At 42.2% G+C, this 24,893-nt stretch overlaps 1 protein-coding gene across 1 annotated transcript in view; it reads left to right on the top strand.

Annotated features, from left to right (window-relative positions):
* Positions 1-24,893, top strand: part of BABAM2 (BRISC and BRCA1 A complex member 2) — a 259,581-nt gene that overhangs the window by 151,748 nt on the left and 82,940 nt on the right. Inside the window, exons 9-10 of the mRNA XM_063444100.1 lie at positions 6,567-6,637; positions 10,284-10,366. Of these exons, the coding sequence (XP_063300170.1) occupies positions 6,567-6,637; positions 10,284-10,366 (154 nt within the window). The remainder of the gene's footprint in view (positions 1-6,566; positions 6,638-10,283; positions 10,367-24,893) is intronic.

Genomic DNA, 24,893 nt, shown 5'->3' with positions numbered 1-24,893 from the left:
GCTGCACCTATTCACGTCTATTGCATGTTTGTAGCTCCATGTGTGGGGTAGATAGTCTTACAATAGGAGTCTCGTTCTCCGTCAGTCCAAGATCAGTAACTCCAGGTCTTATAAAACGTGACACTTTTTGCTGGCTGTGGCGTTTATGGTTTCACCCTCTTCCACTCAGGTGAGAGTCGTGGCGGTGTCGAGGCCTTCTTTGTCCGCTGGCGGGTGTGTAGTCCCCATGTTCCTGCCCTTTACGCTCACTTACCAAAATTCATTGTGCACTCTGGAATGCCCGCTCCATCTGCAGTAATTTAAAATCAACAGCCATACACAAATTTTTCATCTCTAACTCACTCAGACTGCTTGCCATTACAGAGACCTGGCTGTCCCCCTGATAGCGCTACTCCTGCCTCTTTATGTTTTGGTGGGCTACAATTCTCTCACACTCCCAGACTCAACTGTAAAGGAGGCGGCGTAGGCATCCTTCTCTCCCCTCAATGTACCTTTCAACTAATCATAACTCCCCTGCCCTATCCTTTTCTTCTTTTGAAGTTCACACTGTCCGCCTATTTAAACCCACTCCTTTAAGAATTGCTATCATCTACCGCCCCCATGGTTATCCTAGACTATTCATTGAGCACTTTTCTTCCTGGCTTCCCCACTTCCTCTCATCTAGCACTCCTCCCCTTATACTTGGGGATTTCAATATCCCAATCAACAACCCCAATTGACCAAAACTGAAATTCTGGTCCTTCCTCCCTCAAGTGTTGTTACTCCTGTGTCTGTCTCCCTCCAAGTCAACTGTGCTACCATCAGCTCCACCACGCAGGCTCGCTGCCTAGGTGTTCTCTTTGACTCCGACCTCTCCTTCAAGCCGCATGTTAAATCGCCAAATCCTGTCATTTCCATCTCAAAAATATTGCGCGCATCCGCCCCTACGTAACGCCAGATGCGACTAAGGTGTTGGTCCATTCCACTGTCCTTTCTCGCCTTGACTACTGTAATCCGCTTCTCAGTGGTCTTACGTGCTCCCAACTTGCGCCGTTACAGTCCATAATGAATGCAGCAGCGAGGCTCATCTTCCTGTCCGCCCGCACATCCCATGCCTCACCCGTCTGTCAGTCCCTACATATGCTTCCTATAAAATATAGAGCTCAATTTAAAATGTTGGTTCTTGCTTTCAAATCTCTACATAATGCTACTCCGACCTATCCTCCCTTATTCACAAGTATGTCCCGTCTAGGCCCTTACGATCTGCTGAAGACTTGCGTCTATCTTCTGTCCGTACTCCCTCCTCTGATGCTCACCTTCAAGATTTCTCGAGGGCTGCACCGTTCCTGTGGAACTCGCTTCCCTTCTCCGTTAGATGCTCACCCAGTCTCCACTCCTTCAAAAAATCGTTAAAAACCCACTTCTTTATAAAAGCGTATCAATTAAACTGGTAATAGCTCCTGACTGATTCCTCTTCTGCAACTGTCACTAGTCTAATTTTACCCCACTCCCTCTAGCATGTAAGCTCATTGAGCAGGGCCCTCAACCCCTCTGTTACTGTGTCACTATACCCCACTCCATCTAGCATGTAAGCTCATTGAGCAGGCCCTCAATCCCTCTGTTACTGTGTCACTATACCCCACTCCCTCTAACATGTAAACTCACTGAGCAGGCCCTCAATCCCTCTGTTACTGTGTCACTATACCCCACTCCCTCTAGTATGTAAGCTCATTGAGCAGGCCCTCAATCCCTCTGTTACTGTGTCACTATACCCCACTCCCTCTAGTATGTAAGCTCATTGAGCAGGGCCCTCAACCCCTCTGTTACTGTGTCACTATACCCCACTCCATCTAGCATGTAAGCTCATTGAGCAGGCCCTCAATCCCTCTGTTACTGTGTCACTATACCCCACTCCCTCTAACATGTAAACTCACTGAGCAGGCCCTCAATCCCTCTGTTACTGTGTCACTATACCCCACTCCCTCTAGTATGTAAGCTCATTGAGCAGGGCCCTCAACCCCTCTGTTCCTGTACGTCCAACTTGTCTGGTTACAACTACATGTCTGTTCATCCACCCATTGTAAAGCGCTGCAGAATTTGATGGCGCTATATAAATATCATAATAATAATTATAATTATAATGTTCCGATGGCTTTCATCCCTTCCTCAGGGGAGAGTGCCTGGGTGAATGTCCCGTTACGTTGTATAATGAGGCGAACCGGTTGACCCCATCTGTACATAATCTTAGGCTCCCTGAGTATGTTGGTTACTTCTTTGAATGCTCTTCTCCTTTGTAGAGTTACCACGGATAAGTCAGCAAAGATTTGTAGCTGTGCATATCTTGACGGTAGGTCAGTGCGATTTCTTGCCGCTCTCATAATAGCCTCCTTCACGTGGAAGTAATAAAGGTGTGTTAACTTGTCCCATGCTGTCTCCGCTGGTAAGAATTTCGGTTTAGCTACTCAATGTGCTCGATCAAGAAGCAGCATCTCTGATGGCATGTCTGGTAGGAGACACTTGAAGTAGCTGGTGAGGAATTCCTGTATGTCTGCCGGTTTTACCGTTTACGGAACGCCACGGATTCTCAGATTTTGTCAGCGCGAGCAATCTTCTAGGTTCGAGATTTTTAGGTTGGCGGTTGTAAGCTGCTTTTCCAGGTTCTGGACATGATCAGCCATATCATTATGGGCCTCAGCGTATTCGCCCATGCGGTGTTCAACTGTGCTGTTCTTTCTCCCAGCTCTTGCAGGTCTTTTCTCAGCGCATTGACGGAGGATTGGATATTCTGCAATAGTTTATCCGACATTTTCTCCAAGCATGCTTTTAAGATATCCTGTGTAACCGGGATGATCCCCGGGTCTGGCGATATCTGCAGGGGTTGTGTGTCGTCCCCGCCGCCATCTTGCTCATCCTTGTGCGGTCCGTAGGCTTTACGGTCAGCTGGTCAAGCTTTTAAGAAGCCTGGCTTGCCCCCTTGGTCGGGGTTCTTCTTACTCTTTTGTTGGGCTATGTTGTGGAAGTGGGTGTAAGCTGGGCTTGTTTGAAGCAGAGCTCTAGTGCCGTGCGACCATTTGCTTCAGCGTCCAAGCCACGCCACGCCCCCCCAAAATAATAATTTTAAGGAGACATTAGATTCATATTGAAAGATATGTTTAGGAAAATAAACAAACAGTAATACATACAGCTTGCAAAATTATTCATCCCCTCTGTTCTGGACACTCCTTGTTTATACTGCTGAAGAAATTACTCTAATGGCTACACAATTGCCTATCACTATTACAGGATGCAGATATGAAGGGAAGCTTTGACAGTGACAAAGAAAATAATTTTATAGCAGTAAGAGATAGAGTAATCAAGCTACATCAGTTAGGAAAAAGACACAAAGTAATATCTATGTGCTTGGGAATCCAAATAGCACTGTGGATCAGTTATCCACCACCAAGACATCCTCATCCTCAAAAACTCTGCTGCCAGATAAGGGGAAACCTGTCAGGAAAACCAGGAAGAGGCCGTCAGTCATGTTAAAGGAGATACAGAGGCCAGTGGCTGAGACTGGAGTAATTGTGCACCAGCCAACAAGAGTTCTTTATCAAACTAGACTGTATGGGAGAGTGGAAAAAAGAATCCATAACTCAAACCCAACCAAATGAAAGATAAGATGACTGTTTTACAGCGACCTCGTCAAAGTCCTCATTTTAGCCTAGTTGAAAATTCTGATTTGAAAATTGAAGGCCATAAACACCACCCATCAAAACTGAACTACCTGGAGCAAATCTGAGAAACAAAAATGGCCAGTCCTTCCTTCCAGCCAGCGTGCAGAGCTGGTAGATACCTAACTCCTGTTGGCTTCCTGGTAATATAGCAAAGCATTTAGTAGCAGTTGGCCCTCAGACCTGGGTCTCTGTTGAGCTTCTGAGACTCCCTGCTGCTGTGATGATGCACTTCAAGCTTTTTTGAAGAGCTACAGAACCTGGACACCAATCCTGTATTTCCCAGCATTCATTGGCATGTCAGCTGGCCTGTCTCAGCCAATGAATGGCACAGTGTGGGGGAAAAAATGCACAGGATTGACATTAGTAAGCCCAGAACACTGATTCTGATCTGGATGATTACACCCTATGACACAGCGGGAGGTGGAGTTAAACCTCCAGGAGCCAAAGTGTTAAACTCGTTAGGTGCATCATTTCAAAGCAAAACGCTACATATACAGACTCCAGCCACCATGACCACTTCAAATCACTAAAGTGGCCATGATGCGTGGCGGAACACTTTAAAGCTCTTATTAGAGCAAAAGGGAGCTCGGCTTAATAATATGAGAGGGTTCAATACTTCAGTGTGGTTTTTTTCTTGTAAATATCTGCTCAGAAATACCCAATGTCTTTAAAACTTAATGCAGATGAGTTTGCAATAAATATACTGTTTGGACATTTGTGAGTGTGTATTACTTGTAATCCAGAATAATTATCACATTGAAGAGGTCTTTCACCCATAAGTAATCTTGATCTGCATTTAAAAAGCTCAGGAAGCAGTGTCTGAGATACTTGGACCCTATTAACTAGTTAATGGGAAGTAATTGAAGATTGATGGCAGATTACTGTTATAAAACAGGTAACATACGAGCATTTAACATAGACTGCAATGATTATGTGTGCTTCAAGAATGGAAATGAAGAAAGAGGAGGTTAGATGTACTAAGACTTGTATTTGGGAAACAGAAATAAAACATGAGATTCGCAGTCTCCATGTCAGAGAGAGATGAGGGGAAGTAGGAGAGCGACAAGGTATTGCAAGCTCAGTATGGAAACCCAGCTTCGGAGCTGCCAACATAAATATATTACATTATTTTTCCTCTGTCATTGCCAGCCAAGTCTGAGAAAGGGAACCTGATGTTGGGCAAGAAAGGAAAATCTAGCAAGAGAATGAATTTGTCCTCTTAAACTCTTGCAGGTGTTCAATCCAGGGACATTTTAATGGGACTCATTCAGGTCCCTTTATAAACTGTTTGTTCAGAATGAGTCAGTCTATATCATAACAGTTCCCACGATAAAAGATATAGGGTGCCACGTTTAGCCACCACTGGTATAAAAAGTCAATCTTACTGTTATAACAAAGGCTTAGCTGAACTTTATTTTTTAGTTAGCGCTGAATTCTTTCCCTTTTCGTGTTTATTTTTGTCGTAATGTTTTTTCTTTTTCCAAGACACCTCAGAGAGAATTCTGCTATTGAGGTGCATTCACTGAAAGAGTTGAGCCAAGAAACAGGAAGTGATCTCTCGTTGTGTACACAAAATAGCACCAAGCTTACCTTTAGTGGGACTATGCCTCCTGGCATAATGCCTGGGTCATATTATGTTTCACGTTTTACTCATGTTTATTCGGGGCAGTGGGGCTACATTATGAAGATAATAGCAGTGTGTACCTTTGTAAAAGTGAACATTTTACTCTTCAAAGTTTCCTAATATGTACAGGTGTAGTCTAAAATGCATCACAATACATAACTCCAATGCCCAAATAATCAAATCACTGTTTAGTAGATATAACACCAATGAAAACATCCATGCATTTAATTATACAGTTTCTCATTGCAGTTATATCTAAAATCAGCTTGCAAAACCTGCTGATCTCTTTTCAGCAACCTTTGCAAGCCCTCCCCTTCTAACCCCGCCCAGACTCTCTGTGGCCATCCAATCATAGGCTTCCCTTGGCAGCTCAATCAGAAGTCGTTGTAAGGCAGGTGCTCTGGGTAATTGCAGCCTCTTCAGTTTATCTCCACTGAGCTAACCAAACCAGGAAGTAACAGAACCTGTTATCTGATTGACAGCCAGGGGGGAGTAACCAGGTTCATTTATAAAAGTGTCAATTTCTACAGAAATGTGTATTTAAAACTCACACTCTGCTTTAGCAAGATAAGGTGTTTTATATGTTTGAAGTATTCCTTTAACCCCTTAAGGACCAAACTTCTGGAATAAAAGGGAATCATGACATGTCACACATGTCATGTGTCCTTAAGGGGTTAAACTAATATTCTCATTATGTGCTATGAGTCTTGTTAGTACTTTTTGAGTTTGTGTCAGTGTTTTTAAGGTCATTACCTTCAATGTATATTTACAAACATTTGGTCACATATCATCAGAAATGACACTGCATTTAGCAATGCAAACACATTTTGTTGGTTTTATATGGATGTCCAAAATGGATCCAGGGATAAATTGCATTTCTGTCTTTAGGTTAGGAAGGAATGCCAGTGATAGCCTTGATTTATTGTTTTTGGATAAGTTTTTCAAATGTTTTTGATTTGTTTTATATATATATATATATATTGTGATATATTCATATTTATAAAAAATCATTTCAAAAAAGCGTGTGCAAAAATATTAAATGGAGGCTCGCATCTGAGACATAGTCAGGGTTATTTACTGAGGTGTAAATTGTCAGGAATTCAAATTTGAAGCCAATATAGCCAAACTGAATACATTTTCCCAATTTCCTAAACGTAAGCCTACTTTTGTCTGAAATTTGGAATTCAGCACAGATAAATCTGGTTATTATGGGTTTGTGGGTCTCACTGTAATCGTTGTAATTATTGCAGGTGCAATATGTGATCCAGGGGTACCACAAGAGAAGGGAATACATTGCTGCCTTTCTGAGTCACTTTGGAACGTGAGTAGATTTGCGTTTTTTTTCCCCTCCCAACCTTTTCTCTTTTTGCATTTATTTGAACTATTTATTTCCGTTTGTGCTGTGTATTTTTTCTCAAAGCAGCACTTTCACACATAAAGGCTCCGTTGGCTTTGCAGTGAAATTCCAAATGAATGAGAAGATATCATATGACAAAGTAGTAGCTCATATAAATAGCAAAGGGTGGCGATAGAGGCAACTTATTTGCACATGCATCTAAGATCATCTATGGATGTTAGTCTCTTAACTGGCTAGCTTGTCCGACAGTGAGTGAAAAGGGCTTTAGTATTGTTCACCTCTGCTTAGCTTTTGTAGAAATAAATTATACCCTTTAACCTTCCACCACCTGCAGAAATGATATAATTTGCCAGCCAATGTTCTTAATCCTTCTTAATTAACATGGAGCATCTTTGTGATTAGCAAAATATCCAGTAGGATTTGTAAAACCCCCTCCAGCCGGGGTGGAATAAACAGCTTGCTTTCTGAATAACAGCCCAGCCAGCGATCCAGAACATTACCAGCTAAAGACGCAGCTCTCATAACAAACTGTGGGTGTGATCTCAGGGAAATAAATCATTTATGAGAAAATTATGTCTAACTAAACACACATAATGGAACAGAAAATGGATTGCCCTGAATTTCATGTTCAAGAACACTGCGATAAATCTGTCGAAGTCTGTAACGTCCTATTTTTCTACTCGACAGTGCCAGATACGTCACATGTATTGGCAAATTCTGCCAAGTCCGTATTATATAAATGGAAATTTTCAAGGCACTGATTGAATAAATCGGTTCTGCCACCTAATCAAATGACTTTAAATCACTGGAGCATAACGTTCTTCTGTATGTTGTGTTTACATTTCTTAAAATTGGTCAGCAAATTTTGTAATATTTTATTAGCGAATATCCATGTATGTGTTCCCCAACACAACCCCAGCCTCCTCTCCAAACCTAATCCCCACCTTACACAGTGTATCTGGTACATAGTATTTCCCAGCATTTACCTAATCTCTCTCCAAACCTAATCCCCACCTTACACAGTGTATCTGGTACATAGTATTTCCCAGCATTTACCTAATCTCTCTCCAAACCTAATCCCCACCTGTTACTGAATAAAGGATATTACTTGTGCATTGTATCTCCCAAGCAATCTTGATCAGGAGCCCTTTGGTGGGGTTAATACATTGTTGAGTTGTCAGTCAGAAGACTGGTGTGGGATACATTGCTCTTATACACATAATGTGTAAAGGGACACTATAGTCACCAAAACAACTTTAGCTTAATTACACAGTTTTGTGTATAGATCATGCCTCTGCAGTCTCACTGCTCAATTCACTGCCATTCAGGAGTTAAATCATTTTTTGTTTCTGTTTATGCAGCCCTAGCCACACCTCCCCTGACTGTGCCTGACACAGCCTGCATGGAAAAAATGGTTTCATTTTCAAACAGCATTCAGAGCATTTTCCTGCTCTGTAAATTGAATGTTACGTACAGGAGGCTACTGGAGATTATGCAGGCTATTAACAGAGCAGGAGATAATTCTAAATTAGACAGAATTTGCCATAAAGGATGTGTAATAATTAGATGACTCTTTACAGGAAGTGGTTAGGAAGGTTGTGTAAGTCACATGCAGAGAGATGTGGCTAGGGCGGCATAAACAAAGTGATTAACTCCTAAATGGCAGAGGATTGAGCAATGAACCTGCAGTGGCATAATCTATGCACCAAAACTGCTTCATTAAGCTAAAGTTGTTTTAGGGACTATAGTGTCCCTTTAAGTGAGTTTGTCTCTGCCCATTGGGATTGTCATCCAGGAAGTGCCAGCCAAGCCTGCCTCGATTGTGCCTTTTCAGTGATTTCTCGTTCCAGTGAGTAAAACACTATGAATGGAAATTTCAGGTAGCTTTGGTGTTCTCAGTTCTTCACTTCAATGAGAAAATAAAAGAGGTGTAAGTTAAATGTACAGTAGTCTCTCCACCTCATTTGGAGACAAAGGGAGCAGAATAGTATTTATTTGCAAATTAAACATCCATCTGGCATCACTCGGAGTATGATTGGCATATTCTGAATGATGACCTTCCTGTTTCAGTCTTGAAGTTTTGATCCTGTTAATCAAGGATATACCGTTCTACAAACACAAATGGAAGCCATTTTTTTAGCCCTTCAAGGAATGATCTATAGACAATATCTTGAAAATACAGAAAATAAGGAAATGAGGGAGGAGCATCCCTAAACAGGAAGCAAATCCCATCAAAACCAGTAACCCCTATAGAGCACTATATAGAAACTTGCAAAAAAGACTGTATCTCAGACAAGGTGCAAAAAATTATAAAGTTTTATTAATAGTAAAATAAACGTTAAAATATAAACACCAAGTGTCCAAAAATACACCAGACTGCTTAACCTATAAAAAAAATGGAAAAAAATGAGGGATATAAACCAGCTATATTCAAACAGACTAGTAACAGAGTTATGTTGTAAACTTGATACTTCGTAGGTGATTCACTCAAAGCAACAGAGTAGCTAGTAGAAAATGTAGCAACATGGATAACAGAAGTAACAATAGATCTTCAATACTCATAGTATAATGAGAGATAGCTGTCATAAGCCCAGATTAAAGTAAGAAGTGATATATAAGGTTCTCGCAACTCCATATGTAGTATATGCAAAAAACAGAGACTCAGTCGGCAAAAAGAGTCCCTGGATAGGTGTAGCGTGTTAGAGCATAACAGGCTACATATAAGGCAGTCTGTAAAACGTGAAAAAACACCCACAGCCCGACGCGCGTTTCGGCGATAATAGTCGCCTTTCTCAGGGACACGAGTAAGCAAGAAGACTCCACTAACCCCCCTTCTCCTTATATAGATCTGGCGCCAAAACCCACTTTCAATTAGTGGGATGTGTCTCCATTTCAACCGCCAATGCAGTTCAGCGGTGGGAGGTCCCAGAGGTCGTCACTCAACCAGATCCCAAATGAGGACGCGCATGTGTGTAACAGTCTCGCCGCGCATGCGCTTAGCGCACTTCAGCACGACAGTATGCTTGCGTCCTCATTAGTTCCACCATTAACTCACAATGTCTTAAATTCATTAAAGCATGCATTATCAAGTGACACTATAGGAGTTATGTAAATAGTGGTCAGTAATAAAGAGTACCCTGGGAAATGGTGGAGAAGGGGAGGAAGGGGACATAAACAATATAAAGTAATAAACAGGCAGGTAAAAAATAGAATAAAGAGTATATCAATCATAGATCAAAAAATCACAGTAATGTAAACCCAATGGTCTTGCAAAGTCCAAAGACACATTGGTAGTGACTACTACAGTATTATATATATGGAAAAATGTCATATATCCAGGGGACAAAAAAGTAGTCAAAGAAGTAAGTAAGTAGAATGACCACGAAGGATACATATGCTTAAGAGACCAATATAAAGTAAATTGGCCCTACTAATTGAGGTAAATTAAATGAAAGGGGCAAAAGACAATATCTTATTTGTCAACTCTTGGTCATGGCTATATGTCTTAAAGAATAACTGTTAATGAGCACAGGATGTTGTTTGTAAAATGACAATCAGGACAATGTATGTAATATTTGACTGATTCGCTGTGATGTGTCTGTTCTTGCAGTGGAGTGGTTGAATACGATGCTGAAGGCTTCACAAAGCTCACGCTCTTACTAACATGGAAGGACTTCTGTTTCCTGGTCCACAGTGAGTATGTCGAAACAAAGCCAGGACTTGTAACTCAATAATTATCAGGCAGACTAGCAAAGCTCCAAGACATTTTTTATTTCGAACACTGTTAACTATGTTTGAAAAAAAAGATTAAATATTAATTAGGACTTCCTATTTAAATATATGCACACAACTCGGCCACTGACAGTACTGAATAATCTGAACAACAAAGCAACCAGCATTAGAAGGAGAGGACACTCGGGTAGACATACAGGGAGTGCAGAATTATTAGGCAAGTTGTATTTTTGAGGATTAATTTTATTATAGAACAACAACCATGTTCTCAATGAACTCAAAAAACTCATTAATATCAAAGCTGAATATTTTTGGAAGTAGTTTTTAGTTTGTTTTTAGTTATAGCTATTTTAGGGGGATATCTGTGTGTGCAGGTGACTATTACTGTGCATAATTATTAGGCAACTTAACAAAAAACAAATATATACCCATTTCAATTATTTATTTTTACCAGTGAAACCAATATAACATCTCAACATTCACAAATATACATTTCTGACATTCAAAAACAAATCAGTGACCAATATAGCCACCTTTCTTTGCAAGGACACTCAAAAGCCTGCCATCCATGGATTCTGTCAGTGTTTTGATCTGTTCACCATCAACATTGCGTGCAGCAGCAACCACAGCCTCCCAGACACTGTTCAGAGAGGTGTACTGTTTTCCCTCCTTGTAAATCTCACATTTGATGATGGACCACAGGTTCTCAATGGGGTTCAGATCAGGTGAACAAGGAGGCCATGTCATTAGATTTTCTTCTTTTATACCCTTTCTTGCCAGCCACGCTGTGGAGTACTTGGACGCGTGTGATGGAGCATTGTCCTGCATGAAAATCATGTTTTTTCTTGAAGGATGCAGACTTCTTCCTGTACCACTGCTTGAAGAAGGTGTCTTCCAGAAACTGGCAGTAGGACTGGGAGTTGAGCTTGACTCCATCCTCAACCCGAAAAGGCCCCACAAGCTCATCTTTGATGATACCAGCCCAAACCAGTACTCCACCTCCACCTTGCTGGCGTCTGAGTCGGACTGGAGCTCTCTGCCCTTTACCAATCCAGCCACGGGCCCATCCATCTGGCCCATCAAGACTCTCTCATTTCATCAGTCCATAAAACCTTAGAAAAATCAGTCTTGAGATATTTCTTGGCCCAGTCTTGACGTGTCGGCTTGTGTGTCTTGTTCAGTGGTGGTCGTCTTTCAGCCTTTCTAACCTTGGCCATGTCTCTGAGTATTGCACACCTTGTGCTTTTGGGCACTCCAGTGATGTTGCAGCTCTGAAATATGGCCAAACTGGTGGCAAGTGGCATCTTGGCAGCTGCACGCTTGACTTTTCTCAGTTCATGGGCAGTTATTTTGCGCCTTGGTTTCTCCACACGCTTCTTGCGACCCTGTTGACTATTTTGAATGAAACGCTTGATTGTTCGATGATCACGCTTCAGAAGCTTTGCAATTTTAAGAGTGCTGCATCCCTCTGCAAGATATCTCACTATTTTTGCCTTTCTGAGCCTGTCAAGTCCTTCTTTTGACCCATTTTGCCAAAGGAAAGGAAGTTGCCTAATAATTATGCACACCTGATATAGGGTGTTGATGTCATTAGACCACACCCCTTCTCATTACAGAGATGCACATCACCTAATATGCTTAATTGGTAGTAGGCTTTCGAGCCTATACAGCTTGGAGTAAGACAACATGCATAAAGAGGATGATGTGGTCAAAATACTAATTTGCCTAATAATTCTGCACTCCCTGCATAGTAATGATATCACTAACGGTTTGTACTTTCACTGACTGTCTGCAGCCAGAATGTGAATTAAAGGCTATTTTTCATGATATAATGACAGCTCTTTTAAAAGAGCTTACAAATACATGTATACATTGTGCTAGCAGTTTCCAAAGCAAATGTATAGATTTAGAGAAATGTAATATATATATATATATATATTTTTTTTTTTTAAATAGGTCTTTCTCTCATCTGACTCTCAATTCTTCAGCAGTCACTCCATGCCAAGGAATTGAGAACCAGGCAGAGGAGAAGGGACGGGACAGGAGGTCCCTGAGCATGCACTGTTGTTGCTGTGGTAACTCCCTAACCGGTGCTGATAGTGCTGGGCAGGGAGTATAGGAACAGAGTCAACTCCGGTCAGACATCGGCAAGCTGACAATGAAGCCAGCGTGTCAGCTTCACGGAGGAGGTTTGCCCAAGAAGGTCAAATCAATGAAGACAAGAGGTGGGTCTTACAGAAGTGTAACACCCACCTCTTTACTTATTATTATTATTATTATTATAATATTTATAGAGCGCCGTCAAATTCCGCAGCGCTTTACAATGAGTGGACGAACAGACATGTAGTTGTAACCAGACAAGTTGGACACACAGGAACAGATGGGGTTGAGGGCCCTGCCTCAATGCTAGAGGGAGTGGGGTAAAATTACACAAAAGGTAAGGATAGTATTAGACTAGTGACAGTTGCAGAAGAGGAATCAGTCGGGAGCTATTAACAGTTTAATTGATATGCTTTTATGAAGAAGTGGGTTTTTAACGGTTTTTTGAAGGAGTGGAGACTGGGTGAGCATCTAACGGAGGAGGGAAGCGAGTTCCACAGGAACGGTGCAGCCCTCGAGAAATCTTGAAGGCGAGCATCAGAGGTGGGAGTACGGACATGAGAATGAGATCAAGGCAGGGGAGTGGACGGCAGGGTACGGCATAAAATGCAGCTCACCTAGTGCTGTTAAAGCTGAGACTGTGTACATACATTTGATAATGAAGTCTTTCTGGCATTAAGGTGCGTGGCCAGGAAGGCTGGCTTATGTTGCAGAATTTTGCAACACATTTATTTATTTTTTGTGTGCAAAAACTATAAAGATTTGAGCATGCAAAAATACAGCAAATTAATGAGTTCAGAATCTATGAAATGCATTCAAGTTGTGCTGGTGCCTGGAGTGTCGCTTTAAACTTTAAGCTCACTTTGAATCCCTGACATTTCTCACTTTAGAAAATAACCGTGTCAATGTTGATAAATTATTGTGCAAAGTCAGTTTGGGCTTGACTCTTTATTGATTAGCAAATAATAAATATTCTAGTTGTGACATCTCTATTGATTAGTTCAGCAATGCCACCAGCCGTTCACATTCACAGTAAGCTATTTTAGTCTAGTTCTGACATAAGTACTCACAGATTATAAATTATTACAGTTCAGTTTTGACAACATTATCGTACAGAACATCTGACTGCGTAATCGTTAAATATTATTATTATATTACTTAAGCATCGTAGTAAAATATTCTTATCTTCAGTACGACTCATACAATGCTACTTTGACAAAAATCTGCTATTACTCATACAGTAACCCACGTTGTCACTATGACTCAGTACACAACAAACTACTGTCATTATATTTACTACATTAATACCTTCCCCTTAATCCCATGTTACTACATTCTTACTAGGTCCTTTCAAACCTTCACCCCCACCTCCCACATTCCTAGCAATTCTGCACCCCACCTCCCATATTCCTAGCAATCCTGCACCCGGTCTCCCATATTCCTAGCAATCCTGCCCCCCATCTCCCATATTCCTAGCAATCCTGCCCCCCATCTCCCATATTCCTAGCAATTCTGCACCCCACCTTCCATATTTCTAGCAATTCTGCTCCCCACCTCCCATATTCCTAGCAATTCTGCACCCCACCTCCCATATTCCTAGCAATTCTGCACCCCAAGTCCCATATTCCTAGCAAATCTGCACCCCAAGTCCCATATTCCTAGCAATCCTTCACCCCACCTCCCATATTCCTAGTAATCCTTCACCCCACCTCCCATATTCCTAGCAATCCTGCACCCCACCTCCCACATTCCTAGCAATTCTTTACCCCACCTCCCATATTCCTAGCAATTCTGCACCCCACCTCCCATATTCCTAGCAATCCTGCACCCCACCTCCCATATTTTTAGCAATCCTGCACCCCACCTCCCATATTCCTAGCAATCCTGCACCCCACCTCCCATATTCCTAGCAATTCTGCACAGAACACAATTCAACCAATATCCAAGCTCCTTGCACTAAGCATTCTAAAACCCCAACCTCTCCATTCCCTGCACCTCAACCTCTCGGCTCTCTGCAATCCTGCACCTCAACCTCTAAGCTCCCTGCAATCCTGCACCTCAACCTCTCTGCAATCCTGCACCTCAACCTCTCTGCAATCCTGCACCTCAACCTCTTGATTCTCTGCAATCCTGCACCGCAACCTCTCAGCTCCCTGCAATCCTGCACCTCAACTTCTCTGCAATCCTGCACCTCAACCTCTCGGCTCTCTGCAATCCTGCACCCCAGTCTTTCCATACCCTGCACCTCCACCTCTCCACTCCCTGCACCCCAACCTCTCAATTCCCTGGAATCCTGCACCCCAACCTCTCCATTCCCTGGAATCCTGCACCCCAACCTCTCAGCTCACTGTAATTTCAAACCCCAACCTCTCAGTTCTCTGCAATCCTGCACCCAAACCTCTCGGCTCTCTGCAATCCTGTACCCCTACCTCTCCATCCACTGCACCCCAACCTCTCAATTCCTCTCACCCCAACCTTTTTTTTCCCCTGCAATCCCACACCCAGTTTTCCTGCAGAGTGTTACTATAAGCCTTTCTTTGTTTCCCAAGATTTGTTCAGGGAAACATGAGACTTTGCACTGTTGGTTTAAAGATATTCTGAGTATGAAAGCTTTTTCAAGGCACTGACAGATTTGTGGGTTCTTCAGTCAGTTCACCTCGTTGGGTTCATACAGAGCTAGCACTGGGACTCGTGCCCCATATCACCACTTGTATTTAATATCCCATCTTGTATTTCTTAACACAGACCGAGTTATATGACCTACATGTTTCCATTTTCTCACCCACACAGAGACCATATATATTTTCCCTAAGCATACAAGTCAGTGTGCTTACATGAAAATTGTTTTGTAGCTTGTTTTGGTTGCCATGGCAACTTAGTGCTTATAATTATAGAGGTTTGGAGAGCTATGAATGGAAATGGACCTCTGTTTGCTTGTATTGTACTTGCAATAACAGCAAGATAGTGTTAGTTCAAAGTGTCCTATACATCAAGGGCCAAAGTAAATATTTTCTTCCTCGTTTGAACCTACATGTTAAAGTGAAATTCCCGGTGGCGAGCCAGCGATTTTGTGCATACACGTTTTCATGTATGACCCGAGGTGTAAATAGTTTATTGTATGCCTGTGTTATCATTAATACCATCATGTTTGTTAGATGAAAGCATGTCATGAAATGTTAACTCCTTGCTCTGCGGACTGATATAATACAGGACAGGTGTCCGCATTAAATGGCCACTTAGACGGCCACTAGAAGTGCATCAACACTGACGTCCAGTGTCTCCACACTTAGCACGGAGGTGCTGAACGCTCCCCATAGAGATACATTAATTCAATGCATCTCTATGAGGAGAAGCTCATTGACGCAACGTGGCATTTTGCCGCACGTTCACATTAGCCTCCCAATGCTTTCTTGTGGGAAAGCATTGGATTGGCTGAGATCGTCAATTTTGTTGATCTCAATCGAGGAGTCAGAACGCGGGCAGTGCAAGTGATGGGAGACTTGTGCAGCGCTGTAATAAAGGAGTTTTTAGCATTTTAAGGAGAACAAGGGGGGCCACCACCTAAATAGGGTTTTTAACACTATAAGATCAAATACATATTAGTATTCCTGAGCCTATAGTGTTCCTTTAATAAAGACCAGAAAAATTATTCCTTCCATTGACTACATTATTTCATTGTTTAGAATAGTATTTTAAATGTCTACTATGTCATATGTCAATAATAATAATAATAATAATAATAATAAATTACATTTAGAAAGGGAAGCAAAGATTGAAACTTTGAGAAAGTCTCTCGTGTGCAGGTTTTATTGTTTATTTAGTTTCCTGCACAGGACTATCCTTTAGCTCTTTAACTTTATCATTTTCTATTCTCCCTCTCCACCAGCACTATCACCACCTCCCTGAAATCCTGACTATAGCAGCACATGGCAATTCAACAGAAACAGAATTGTTAATTAGAAATTCTGATTGCAATGGCAATGCTCATATTGACTAAAATCAAATACAGTCAGAATTCTGTCAGACCGAGTGGATCTGCAGGTATTGTCTGGATGGATTTGGTGTTTTTACAAACAAACCCTGTACAGAGTACAGAATTCTGCAGATTCACAAAGCACCAGCTTTATTAACATTTGGAATCGATTGCATGCGGCGGTATGCACATTCACAAATTACTGTTTACTTGCTTTTTTGCAAGTGAATGATGATTTTAAGTACTATTTTACCATTGACCGTGCTTGCAGCCAACAGGCAAATAGTTCTAGTACTCTCGCTGTATATGCAGTCTGGCCAGCTCTTGCTAGCCAGCTGCCACATAAAAAAGTTAAAATAAATGAAACAGCCGTGCGGAAGGTGGGAGCAAATCTACATAACTTTTACAACTAGTAACTGAGCAACCATTGCTGCCGAGTCCCATGGTGTTTAGTCCTGTTAAAACCTCTGTGCTCCCACCCGTGGGCATCGGATGGTGGTCTTTAAAATAAATAAAGGGTAGTTGGCAACTACTGTCCACATTGTGGGTGGGGCTTTTTAATAAAAGAAAAGGAGGGACCTTCTAAATTCCTCGACGCTGCCCCCATCTGTGGTCACTGTGCGGGGATTTTATAATATATGGCAAGGGACTGTAATTACCAACTTTTTGAACCTTGTATAAACATCACCCCACAAATCAAATCCCAACCCCTAAAATACTCTTTAAAAACTCTCTGTAATCATTGCTCTCCTGCACACAACCTCCATGCTCCCTGCAGTCTAGCTCTGTCTCACAGTCCCATAAAGTCCTGTGTTTAAAATCCCACAACCCTGAAATACTGTACTGTGTCTCAGCTCCCTGCAGCCCTTTACCTAGTCTCACAGCTCCCTGCAATCCTTTACCTAGTCTCACAGCTGCCTGCAATCCTTTACCTAGTCTCACAGCTCCCTGCAATCCTTTACCTAGTCTCACAGCTGCCTGCAATCCTTTACCTAGTCTCACAGCTCCCTGCAATCCTTTACCTAGTCCCACAGCTCCCTGCAATCATTTACCTAGTCCCACAGCTCCCTGCAATCCTTTACCTAGTCTCACAGCTCCCTGCAATCCTTTACCTAGTCCCACAGCTGACTGCAATCCTTTACCTAGTCTCACAGCTCCCTGCAATCCTTTACCTAGTCCCACAGCTCCCTGCAATCCTTTACCTAGTCCCACAGCTCCCTGCAATCCTTTACCTAGTCCCACAGCTCCCTGCAATCCTTTACCTAGTCCCACAGCTCCCTGCAATCCTTTACCTAGTCCCACAGCTGCCTGCAATCCTTTACCTAGTCTCACAGCTCCCTGCAATCCTTTACCTAGTCCCACAGCTGCCTGCAATCCTTTACCTAGTCTCACAGCTCCCTGCAATCCTTTACCTAGTCTCACAGCTCCCTGCAATCCTTTACCTAGTCCCACAGCTCCCTGCAATCCTTTACCTAGTCCCACAGCTCTCTGCAATCCTTTACCTAGTCCCACAGCTCCTTGCAATCCTTTACCTAGTCTCACAGCTCCCTGCAATCCTTTACCTAGTCTCACAGCTCCCTGCAATCCTTTACCTAGTCTCACAGCTCCCTGCAATCCTTTACCTAGTCCCACAGCTCCCTGCAATCCTTTACTTAGTCTGACAGCTCCCTGCAATCCTTTACCTAGTCCCACAGCTCCCTGCAATCCTTTACCTAGTCTCACAGCTCCCTGCAATCCTTTACCTAGTCTCACAGCTCCCTGCAATCCTTTACCTAGTCTCACAGCTCCCTGCAATCCTTTACCTAGTCTCACAGCTCCCTGCAATCCTTTACCTAGTCTCACAGCTCCCTGCAATCCTTTACCTAGTCTCACAGCTCCCTGCAATCCTTTACCTAGTCTCACAGCTCCCTGCAATCCTTTACCTAGTCCCACAGCTTCCTGCAATCCTTTACATAGCCCCACAGCTCCCTGCAATCCTTTACCTAGTCCCACATCTCCCTGCAATCCTTTACATAGCCCCACAGCTCCCTGCAATCCTTTACATAGTCCCACAGCTCCCTACAATCCTTTACATAGTCCCACAGCTCCCTGAAATCCTGAGCACACCCTCCAAGCTCTCTGTGCTTAGATACTGTGCTGCATAAAGCTCATTCAACATCTCTCTCTATGGACAGATCCCTGTTTAATATTCCATTAAACCTTCAAGCACTTGCCACATTCCCTTGGATTTTCCTTCTCCCAGCTCCCAATTATCCAATTTACAATCCCACAGCTTCCAATAATCCTGTTTACAATCTCTCACCTCCCATTAATCCCACTTACAAGCTCCCAATAATCCCATGTACAATCTCCCAACAGTCATTTTTACAATCTCCCTGCTCCCAACAATCCCAAATACAATCTCCCAGCCCCAATAATCTCATTCAAAATCTCCCAGTTCCTAATAATCCCATTCACAATATCCCAGCTCCCAATAATCCTGTTTGCAATATCCCAGCTCCCAATAATCCCGTCTGCAATATCCCAGCTCCCAATAATCCTGTCTGCAATATCCCAGCTCCCAATAATCCCGTCTGCAATATCCCAGCTCCCAATAATCCCACTTACAATGTCCAGCTCCCAATAAACCCATCTGCAATATCCCAGCTCCCAGTAATCCCGTCAGCATTATGCCAGCGCCCAATAATCCCATCTGCAATATGCCAGCGCCCAATGATCCTGTGTGCAATATCCCAGCTCCCAATAATCCCGTCTGCAATATCCCAGCTCCCAATAATCCCGTCTGCAATATCCCAGCTCCCAATAATCCCGTCTGCAATATCCAAGCTCCCAATAATCCTGTCTGCAATATCCCAGATCCCAATAAACCCGTCAGCATTATGCCAGCTCCCAATAATCCCATCTGCAATATCGCAGCTCCCAATAATCCCATCTGCAATATCCCAGCTCCCAATAATCCCGTCTGCAATATCCCAGCTCCCAATAAACCCGTCTGCAATATCCCAGCTCCCAATAAACCTGTCTGCAATATCCCAGCTCCCAATAATCCTGTCTGCAATATCCCAGCTCCCAATAATCCTGTCTGCAATATCCCAGATCCCAATAAACCCGTCTGCAATATCCCAGCTCCCAATAATCCTGTCTGCAATATCCCAGCTCCCAATAATCCCGTCTGCAATATCCCAGCTCCCAATAATCCCGTCTGCAATATCCCAGCTACTTGGAATTCTCCCAGTAATCTCTCACTTTCTGAAATTCTGCTTCTCTCTGATTCCAATAACTCTGCTTACAACAACAATTCATGGACCTGAATAATGCATGCAGCCGTCTAGCTCTTTAATAAGCTGCACTCAAAATGCTAAATTCCCTCTTTAAGCAACTATATACAGACATGTGTCTATCTTTTTTTGGGAAGCAGACAGACGACTTTATTCGGTAAAAGAAGGGGTACGTTTCCCTGGAATCACTGCGCTGCTGTATCCTTCTCCATCTCTCACGCTGTCTTTTTCCATGCTACGTTTTAAGAATAAATTGAATGAAAGGTTCTCCGAGACCAATTAAATCCATCCTCAGACACAATAATATGACTGCTCATATCAGGGTTCTATAAACATAGTGTGCAGTTCATCACTCGCTAGCTGGAGATACAGAGTGAATCACCACTACAGCCAGTGCTATTTATAGGGCCCAGAGAACTGTGTGCCATAAAAAGACTCCGATAAAACACTGTAATTGTTTACAGAAGCTTGTGAAACAGCAGCCATGCAAAACGCGATGAGTAAGCAAGGGGTCTGCTGGCACTTTCTCTCTGGGATTCACAGACATGACTCATCACTCATTGTCAGTTTTCAGCTCTGCTCATCTATGAGTCAGCTCCTCTAAAGAAACAAGAGAATCTTTCTCTTCATCAAGACTGGCCACGTGACTTTGCAGACATGAACATCAATGTTTTGATGCTTTATAGTCGTCTGGAGTTCATCTGGTCTGGGAAAGTCTAGTTGTGTTTATTCACTGTCCCATGTCACTGTCTATCTTTATTCTCTTCATTATGGCTGTATAGATAGAAAAACATCTGGCGCTATTTGCCTACCTTCGTCCAACTTGGTGACCTCTTACCATACAAGTTCTTGTACAGTGTGTGCCTGAAGACCAAGGTCTAAGTAACTTGTAGTGGCTCTCTCATAGCTCTCTAAGAGCGATCCTGTACAGAACCCACATGCACGGCACACAAGAGTAGCACGTTGCTTCTATATCATCCGGCTAACGGGGCTAATTGTTATTTTTCATGGTTTTCTGTTTACACTTGGATTCTCTGTGACAATCTGGACTATTGGTTTGTGATGCACCTTATGTGGGGAATCTAGCTCAAACTCTCCATACTATTCAACAAAGAACAGCCTATAAGAAATGTTTGAAAGTAAAATATATTTAATTTTAACAGTTTAATTTATCTCTGGGCTATAGGCACTATGATTGCAAGTCAATTTCAATGTTGCTGCATTTACATTGACATGCACAACCTACATACAGCTGGAAAACCTTTACTTCCAAAAATACTTTTGTTGTTGTTAAAGAAAGCCATCTGAGTTGTCCTGGCCACCATTTTGCTGCATTTCTCCCTCACTTAGTCATTAGAAGTCACTTTGCTCTGTCTGTGGTGCAGTAGTCACTTCAGTAACTTTGCTGCAGGATAGCCTAAAAGGCTGTAGTAATCAAACTCTGGACCCTACACTTACACAGAACCTCCGTTATTATGGGAAATGAATGGAAATCACTCCATAACCCTTATTAACTTGTTTATGGTAACAGACGGCACCATTGAATTATATCACCCGGTACATCTCCATTTTGAGTGACCTATTTATGGCAGACATCAGGCCTTTGGCCAAAGATGCCCTCAGAAAGCATGACTCTTACCAGATATCCTTGCCCATTCAGGAACAACTCTGCCGTGATCTGTGCAGGCCCTGATGGCTAACTGGTACGGTGGCAACCCACACTGACAGGCTGCTTCTATGACCTAGCTGTACATCGCTGGCATGTCCCTTTCCTGGCTGTGTTTTGGGAGATAATATACTTGGGTAGATATGGGGTCTTACCTCATTTTCATATTAGCTACCAGGGTCGCGGCCTTTACCATGTCACAATTACTATTTTTTATCAATTGACTAGCACAGTGTGAGTGAGAATTTCAACGCAAATGATCCCAGCTAGACTTTCTCCATCATTGCTTCATCACCATAGAAAAAACATGTGTAAACATTCTGCAAGTTATATTTAATCTAAAAATCATCACTTCTGTCAATGTTACACATTATGCTTCAGAGGATCTTCTAAAAAGAATACATTTAACCCCTTAAGGACCAAACTTCTGGAATAAAAGGGAATCATGACATGTCACACATGTCATGTGTCCTTAAGGGGTTAAAGAGTTAGAAGAATCAGGTATTTTTAACATATTACAGGTTTTTTGAATTGTGCCCTGGGGACTAAAGATAAAATCAAAGCCATGAATGCAGATTTTTGTCTTAAACGTAATTCATCTTCTTTTTAATCTCTAGGAAGTTGACTAATATGAGGTTTTAGGGTAGTTTCCCGTAGTTTGGTTCTACTCAGCAAATCTGTTATTTTTATCTCATAGAAAATGTGTATTGTTAAGAAAGATTTACACTTTCGCATTCTAACAAAAAGCCAGATACTGTAGCACCCCACCCATTCTTTATGGCATGACATTTTACTGATATAATAGAAAAAAAGAATCACATTTATTTTCTTTGGCTTATATTAAACTTCCATTTGTCAGATGTTATGATGAAATGCTATGTAGGAGAAAATATTTTTACATTTAGAATCGCGACCCGAAAACTCTTAATTTACATTTTATCACACATTTAGTCTATCTTTGCAATGTTTTATTTATCATTATTAATTAGGACATGTAGAAAATATCGATTTATTTACTGATCAGTGAATTGACAACGGAACAAAAAATGAGTTCGCTCGGGAGCTGCAGACCTTTACATTTCACCCTCTTTCTTTCTCTTTGTTAAATCCCCTGCACCCAGACTCACAGCAGTCATGTCACATTATGTTACTGTGTGACACACACGTTGTAAAGTATCTTTTTAATCCCAACAGTCAGCTGCAATTGGGGTGAACCATTGGATATTTGATGCCACACTTCTACAGTACTCCGTGTATGACCAGCCTTTATTAGTTATCTTGCTGGACAGTCTGCAATTCTAGGGTCACAAGCATGTCAGAACAACAAGCGTCCTTTACAGTCGGGCATATCTCTAGTGACTATGGCATTTCTTGGCCGAAACATTGTATCGTCTGGCCCTAGTAAGATATAGTGATTTCCTGCAGAAGCATTTTGTATATTTTGTCCTATCAATGCTATCTTTCTCTTTCTTATTTTTTTTTTTTTTTTTAATTAAATCTTTATTTGTCAAGGTTTTTGTCAGAGTGACACCGTCAACGTATAACGAAGAAACAACCAAAACAGATGTATGAATAGGGCAATTCTCCAATGAGAAGCTAGGGAATTATAATACTTATTGGTTTTACCAATTAGGTTCAATATTTAAGATCTGAATTTTATCGTCAGTGCAGGAGTCCATCTCTCAAGTTTGCAGAACGGTGTACCTCTATTCAATGGGGGGAATAGTTGCCTCTATGTTGAGGTTGAAGAGCAAATTGTTAAAAATCTATGAGGAAGGTGGAAGGAGGAAACAGTTTAGTAAGGTTAGGTAAGGTGCAAAAAAGGGAAGGGGGAATGTGGTCAGGATTTGTGTGCTTGATTTGAACTTACATTGCTCTACTGGTAATAAATTATATCTAGGGAGGCCAGGTACCGGTCTATTTGTCGATAGTTAAGTTAGCAGAGGCTATGCTTGCTTCCATTGAATGGATTTCCTGTATACTGTGCAACCAATGCAAAATGCTGAGTGGAGATTTGGCCCCAGAAGAGTAAGATTAGGCCCCTCGCACCCATCAACAGGTGTTTCGTTCCTTATATGTTCTTAAGGAAAAGGGAGTATTTTGTAACATCAGGTCTAGGACGAGTGGGGTCTTAGCCACAGAGATGACCTCTATTTGTTTGCTTACAACTTCCCAAAATGGGGATATAATGGGCAGGACCAGAAGATGGGTAGCACAGTGCCAGAGGCTGACAGACATCATTGATCCAACAAATCTGGACTAATTGCATGTAGAGCTGTTGGAGTCCGTTACCACTGGCTCAGAATCTTATAGTTGATCCCTTGGAAGCGGGAATTGATAGAGCTCTGGTCTGTTAGGATCATTATTTTCTGCCATTGTTCCTCTGTAAAGCACAAATCGAATTCTCTCTCCCATTGCCTTACGAACCTAGGGGGCAGCAGTCGCTTATTTGTCAACAGTTGCTTATACAGTAGTGAAATTCCCTGTGTGATACATGTTCCCACCGTACAAAGGGTTCGAAAGTCGTGAGATCCTTGCTGTAGAGATGATGCACGGGTATGGATGTGTTTAAATGGGTGAGTTACTTATATCAGAAAACTCACAGTGTCCTTTGTGCCTGTCCAGGAACCAAAGTCTCAAATTGTCTAGGTTTGCACCTTGTGACCATAGAAACATAGAATGTGATGGCAGATAAGAACCATACGGCCCATCTAGTCTGCCCAATGTTCTAAATACTTGCATTAGTCCCTGGCCTTATCTTATAGCTAGGATAGCCTTATGTCTATCCCACGCATGTTTAAACTCCTTTACTGTGTTAACCTCTACCACTTCAGCTGGAAGGCTATTCCATGCATCCACTACCCTCTCGGTAAAGTAATACTTCCTGATATTATTTTGAAACCTTTGCCCCTCTAATTTATGTCCTCTTGTTGTGGTAGTTTTTCTTCTTTTAAATATGGTCTCCTTCTTTACTGTGTTGATTCCCTTTAGGTATTAAAATGTTTCTATCATATCCCCCCTTGTCTTTCTTCCAAGCTATACATGATAAGATCCTTTAACCTTTCCTTGTAAATTTCATCCTGCAATCCATGAGCCAGTTTAGTAGCCCTTCTCTGAACTCTCTCCAAAGTATCAATATCCTTCTGGAGATACGGTCTCCAGTACTGCGTACAATACTCGAAGTGAGGTCTCACCAGTGTTCTGCAAGCACCTGATGAGACCTCCAAGTGAGGTCTCACCAGGTGCATTATTCAGAGGAGGCTCTCTAAATGCTATCTATTTACATCATTGCTGTCCCTTGCTCCACTGCGGGCCCTTGTACCTCTCACCTACTTGTCCATGGCCCACCCATCTGCCTTCCCCTTGACCCACTCCACCCCTTTTCTCTCTCTTTCTAAGAACCCCAAAATACAGGAGCGCTGGATTTGAAATGAGGAGTGGCCTTCAGAAAGTAGCCCACTTGGCCAGTAT

Source organism: Pelobates fuscus, chromosome 2 (genome assembly GCF_036172605.1).
Source record: "Pelobates fuscus isolate aPelFus1 chromosome 2, aPelFus1.pri, whole genome shotgun sequence".
NCBI lineage: Eukaryota > Metazoa > Chordata > Amphibia > Anura > Pelobatidae > Pelobates > Pelobates fuscus.
The sequence above is the reverse complement of the archived record's forward strand: the minus strand, read 5'-3'. Positions and strand labels throughout refer to the sequence as shown.